Below are 6,051 nucleotides of genomic sequence, written 5' to 3' on the forward strand. Positions count from 1 at the left end.
ACGTTCTTTCTTGCAGATGTCACAGCTTAGATCAGACTGTGAGAAGGAGATGGAGGAAATTATTGCTCAAATACGGTCTAAATATGAAGCGAAAATCAAGGATGCTGAAGCAGAATTCAGATTGAAGAAGAATGATGTTGAAAAGAACTGGAACATAGTTCTCATGAATAAAAAATTGGCCGAGGCTTTCAGATCAAAATATGTGGATCTCAAGGCTTCTAGGCATCCTGGATCGCAGCAAGGTATTTTTTTAAATTTACCAAACCCTTTCAGAAGTGCAATGATTATTTGAATTCGGAATTTTCTTTAGTTGCATTTGATTGAGGTATTTGAAATCTATTTGGTTTGTTTGGATGAATTTACATGAAGTGAATTTTTCTTTTATGGGTTAACTTGTAATTTAAGGTATAGTTTGGTACACATGATAGGATAAACATATGATATATAATATAAGGATAAGTTAAGGATAAATAAGATGTATGATATTATATTTAATGTTTGGTATGATTTTAATAAGAGTGATTAAATTCATATATTAGATTGTAATGACAAAATTAACCTTATCATAATAAATTTTATAATTTCAAAGTTGTTGCTTGAGTTCATATTTTTTATTTGTTCATGTGCTGATAGTACTTGCATGATTTATTTTTTTTTTTACCTAATTTTATATATTATATAATATGATAATTGAGCTCTTGATTTTTTGATTCAAGTCAAATATCAATTTTTAAGGTTAATCGAGTGATACTAATAATTTTATTGAGATTTATAAAAATTATTTATATAATTATCTCGAATTCATTTATATAATTATCATATTATATAATATATAAAAATAAATAAAATATTTATTTGATTTTAATTTCTACCTACTAGCATAGATTTATAAAAAAAATCATTTATAAATTGAGGGTAATTAAGTCATTTGTAGTGTATTTTATCATTAAATTAAAATTATCACACCTTCTATTAGGGATATTTTATCCTTCTAAAAAATTATTTATCAAGGACCCATGATATTATCATGAGCTTTTTAAAAAGGTACCAAACATGGGATAAGGAGGATTATTTATCAATCCCTCTCTTATCTCATGTACCAAACTATGCCTAATTGTCTATCTTAAATGACTAATGACTAAATATTAATATTTGGGCATTAATAGACATTGAATACATGAATTTCTTCTTTTTTTTTCACATTCTCTGTTCTACATTGCTTTACTGTAATCATTTTCCTCAAATTATTATGTATTACTTATTGAATTATTAATTATTGAATTATTATTTTTCTTTCTTTCTTACTTGTGTATTTCTTTATATATATGAATGTTGAATTTATTTTCCTATATGTCCTCTATATTATACATTTGTTTTGTTTTATGGGCTAGGTGTTTTATGTGTTTCTTCTTGGTTGTTTATATCATTTCATGCACTAGCTTAAATGGCTAATTAATATTTCCCCACTAATACATTGAATTTTCCGTGAGAAAATATAGTTAACCCTCCCTCAAATTTTATTTATATTATTAAAATTTATTAATATAATTGTTATGACAATTGATAATTTATTAAATTCTTCTCAAATTATTATTATTAAAATTTTCTCGTGAGAAAATTTAATTAAGTCGTTTCCTCGTGATTTAATTTTCCTTATTATGTGGGTTTTTGACTTATTTGATGTTACTTTGTTTTTCTTGATTTAATTAATTTAATTTATCCATGGCTTATGTTTTGTTTTCATTTCTGCTGATTTCACAATATTAGGAGATATATTGGTCTCCAATTATTTATTTTGATGATCATTTTGAGCTCAGCTCTTCCAAATTATATATTAATATATATTTATTTTATTTATTTTAGTCTTATTACAATAACTTGTTTGATATATTGAGTTTTTATGATCTCATTTTGTTTTAGTACCTATATATTTGCTTCTGTAGCTCGTTTTAAACAAAAACACTGGATATGCTAAAACCTAGCAGACTATTGCACAAAATGTACATTTTTGTTTTATGAAACATTTTTGCATGTAGAAAAATTTTGTGAGACGGTCTTATGAGTTTTATTTTGTTTCTTTCTTGTTGATACTTTTATTCTTTGTTTTCTATCTTTCTATGTTGTTTTATTCGTTCTTTTCTATCTATTTTCTTATTATATATTATATTTGATGGAAGTATATGTCTATATATATATTAAGAACTTTTTACCTCAATTTCAAATGACAAAACTGTTAATGTAGTTTAAATATAACTCATGTACCACATTAACTAAGTCATGGTTACTAATTAATTGTGCATTATTGTAATAACTGCAACTCAACCGAGCGTAGATGCGGTCATTGGTTGTCACTACCAGCCCCTCAAAATTTGTCTTGAGGAAATAGTGGGGAGCGTGGGTATTTTATTGATTTGCTTTCTGATGGGATGATTTAATTTATGGGAAGATATTTGATTTAGTTAAATGATTTTGAAAATGGATTTGAATTCATACCAATACCGGATTTATTTCGAATATAACTCAATTAATATTATATTAATTTAACTAAATTAATAAAATATGAATTTGAAATTCTCCTTAAATAAATTAAGTCCGGCAATTGATGGAAAATTTCAAATTTGGTTGCAAATTATTCGAGAAAAATTTATTTAGGGATTGAGATGGGGAATGAGAAGAACCGTATTTAATTATTTTTATTTAATTGACGACACGGGTTAAAAAATGCCTTTACATGATACTTTATTTTAGTTTTAATTTTTAAAAATTGTGCTTTTTAATTAGTGTGTCAATAAGTATCCAAAGCTTACATTTCTCTACAACTGTCCTTAAAAATATGTCTGTCATTTTCCTTATGGTGTTTTTCCAATGAAAATGGACGTTGAGAGCAGGGGAATTCTAGGTGCTCTTTTGTAAATTTTTCTAATGTTTTATTTGCAGTACAGTTTGATTAGTTTGATTTTTTTTCAACTTTATTCTTACAAAGAGAAATTAATGAGAAAATTAAATACATTGAAAATTAGTTTCTACTTTTTTTTTGAACCAAGATAATCTATATAATAAATATGCATTATATTGATAATTTATTAGCATTTGTTAGAGATTAAAACTTTTACATATGATATTTTTATTTGATTATTATGTATTATTTTATTTTCGTATATGTTTTATCACACATATTTATTTAAGTGATATTATTTTAGAATTTTATTTCTCATAAAATTAATAGTTATAATCAACCAAAGATCTATTCTGATACAAAATTAATCATCTATAATTTGTAATTCTAAAAACCAAGCACAGAAAGGTAAACAAAATCCACAAAGGGTTAAAAGTTAGCAAAAGCACAATTGTATTGAACTTGATAACAATTTTAATGGTTTTATTTTAACAATAATATGCTAATTTTAGTTAATTAAGAGATTTTTTATTATTATGGTTTGTCATTTTGTGTGCTCCATCTAAGTACATTGTGGTTTGGGCCTTGGTAAAATCCATTATTCTATTAATTTATTTTTTGTTTTTCTTTTATGAATGCTATTTGGATGAAATTTTTTCTTCTGATTTGAAGAGTAGTCATTATGTCGTAATCACGCTGATTGAAAAGTTTGTTATATAAACAAGTGATCATATATGTTTATGATCATGATGTTGTTTTATATATTGTGTTTTGATCTTTTTAGATTGACAAATACTTTTAAACATGATGTTTTCAAATGATTTTAAACAATATCTGAATTTCATGATTATGCCCCGTGCAACGTGTACTTTCCTAGTTTATACAAATATAATATTGATTGACATGGATTTGAAATGAACCCTAAATGATTGTTGTCTGAAATCCAAGTTTGCAATCAAAGCTCAAATCAAATTCCTTCAGATTCGCTCAATTCAGGAGTAGCAGATGCCATACTCAACTTATAACCATCCTGAAGTTCTGTTATTTTGTCTAAATAAGCTTCCAAAGTGTTCTTTATTTTTTGGGATCGATAATGATCATCTATTCTTTCTAGAGATTTAGTTATTCATTGGGAATCTCTCCATGGTTATCGTCTCAATCTGTTTGATAAGTTTTTCACTTGAACTCTCTAATTGATTGCCTGTAGCAAGTTAAAAACTCGAACTACTTTCTCGTTTTCTGCTTTCTAGTAAATCTTGTTTTTTTAATTGATTTAGCAGACCTTGGGGCGTTTTCGAAACTTTAACCAAGATAAATCATCTAGTTTGGTCATTTTTTATCTTGTACCTTGTAGTGCGTATATTAGTCATGATATCAGGCAACTCTGACATTGAGCATTTTTGTTTTTTATGTTTTCATTTCAGCTTTCCCATCTGGTTTCATGCCTCTGCCTTCAACAGCCCTTCCTTCTGCTGATTCAGCCAGCCGACCTCCCAGCCGACAGACTGCAGCTCCATTTCAACAAGGTATGCAGCTACAGAAACCAATCCCAAATTCTCTATCTTCCCCTGTTGCCAGTCAAAAGGTAACAGCTCCACCACCCTTACAAGCTGTACCACGTACAGGGCCTCAAATCTCAGGCTGTTCTTTGAGATCCTCGGACATAAGTGGCATTACTTCTGCAATTAATCTTCGTGTTGGTAGAGAAAGATATTCTCCAGCTCCACACCTTCAATCTTTCACACCTACTGTGCCACCTCTTGTCGGTGGTCAGATTCTTCCTCCAGCTTTGCACCTTCACCCTTTCAGATCTGCTGCACCACCTCATGTTGGTGGTGAGACTCATTCTCATGGTTCACACATTCAACCTTTTAGACCTGTTTCACCAACATCTACAGCTCTTCATCAACATCTCCCCAAACAAAAGTACAGACGCCTAGACGAGCTTCCCTAGTGCAGCTTCCACAATGGTTAACTTCTCTAACTTCCACAGAAGCAGAATATCTTGTTGCTGGAAGTTGCAGCTCTCAATTATTTTGGATGCAACAACTTAAGGACTATGAAGTTCAAGCCTCTGAATCACCTCACCTATATTTTGTGACAATACCAATGCTATAGCAATTACACACATTCTAGTACTTCATTCCAGAACGAAGCACATTGACATCAGAGACCATTTTATTACAGATCATGTGCAGAAGAAGGATATTCATCTGGAATGTCTCTACTGATGAACAAGCAACAGATATCTTTACAAAACATCTTTCTGAGAATAAGTTTTCTTATTTTCGTTATATTCTTGGTTTAATTTATTTATCGTAACTACTGATTACTATCTTCTGTTTTTTATGCATTAAGTAGAAACAGTAGATAACAAGAAGTTTAACCAAATGAACTGTTTCATTCATAAAATCAAATGCATTACAATTTTTGATATCAGCAGTACTGAGATTTACAGTAGAAATCCTAACTAGAACCTACTGGAATCATCTCTCTCTCTTCGCATTATTGTGGTTTGTGAAAGGGATGATTCCGCAGCTTAAATATAATAATATAGAATAATCTAACTGATTATTCAGTCTACAGATCCAGAAGTTTGTTCCAAGTCTTCATCCTATTAAGAACGATGTCTTCAAACATCTTCTCACGAGACGTCGCAAGTTGTCTTTGAAACTCCCTTGCTTTATCTGACTCCGAAGCAGACTCTGGTGAACTGCTTATGTTATCCATTTGTTAAATGTTTAAAATGATTTAGTTTGTGTCTTTGCAGGTATTTATAAATATCAGTCACTTGACTTTTCACCTCCTGCGTGTTCCTATTGGAAGAATATTAACAGTCATCTGTTATTTCATCTAATCTTTAATCTTCGCATTTAATATTTGTTTATTTGCATTGATTTAGGGGGAACATTGTTTAATTGTGATTGATATTTCCGCTTCAAGTCATAAACAGAAGGAGATTTGTCTTTTCGATAAAATAATGTGTCTACTGGGCTTTATCAAAGTGCTGGATATATTTCAGTACTTTATCACTTCCGGTAGATATTATCATAAAATGAAAAATCATCTTTTGAATTTTTAGTAACCACTTTGGATAACCCGCATTTTATTGACTTTTAAAATTTTTAAAATCATTGGCTTAACACACATCTTTT

The 6,051-nt window shown here is 29.2% G+C and overlaps 1 protein-coding gene across 7 annotated transcripts in view; it reads left to right on the forward strand.

Annotated features, from left to right (window-relative positions):
* Positions 1–5,618, forward strand: part of LOC140834037 (uncharacterized) — a 47,408-nt gene extending 41,790 nt beyond the window's left edge. For 2 of the 7 annotated variants that reach the window (XM_073198625.1, XM_073198627.1), the window contains exons 19-20: positions 17–242; positions 4,321–5,616. In XM_073198625.1, the coding sequence (XP_073054726.1) occupies positions 17–242; positions 4,321–4,850 (756 nt within the window). In that variant the 3' untranslated portion in view covers positions 4,851–5,616. Of the gene's footprint in view, positions 1–16; positions 243–4,320 lie in introns of all 7 variants that reach the window. The other 5 variants (XM_073198630.1, XM_073198626.1, XM_073198628.1 and 2 more) reach the window with 5 other exon arrangements.
* Positions 5,619–6,051: the final 433 nt, after the last annotated feature.

This window comes from Primulina eburnea, chromosome 6 (assembly GCF_022965805.1).
Source record: "Primulina eburnea isolate SZY01 chromosome 6, ASM2296580v1, whole genome shotgun sequence".
In the NCBI taxonomy this organism is placed as follows: Eukaryota; Viridiplantae; Streptophyta; class Magnoliopsida; order Lamiales; family Gesneriaceae; genus Primulina; species Primulina eburnea.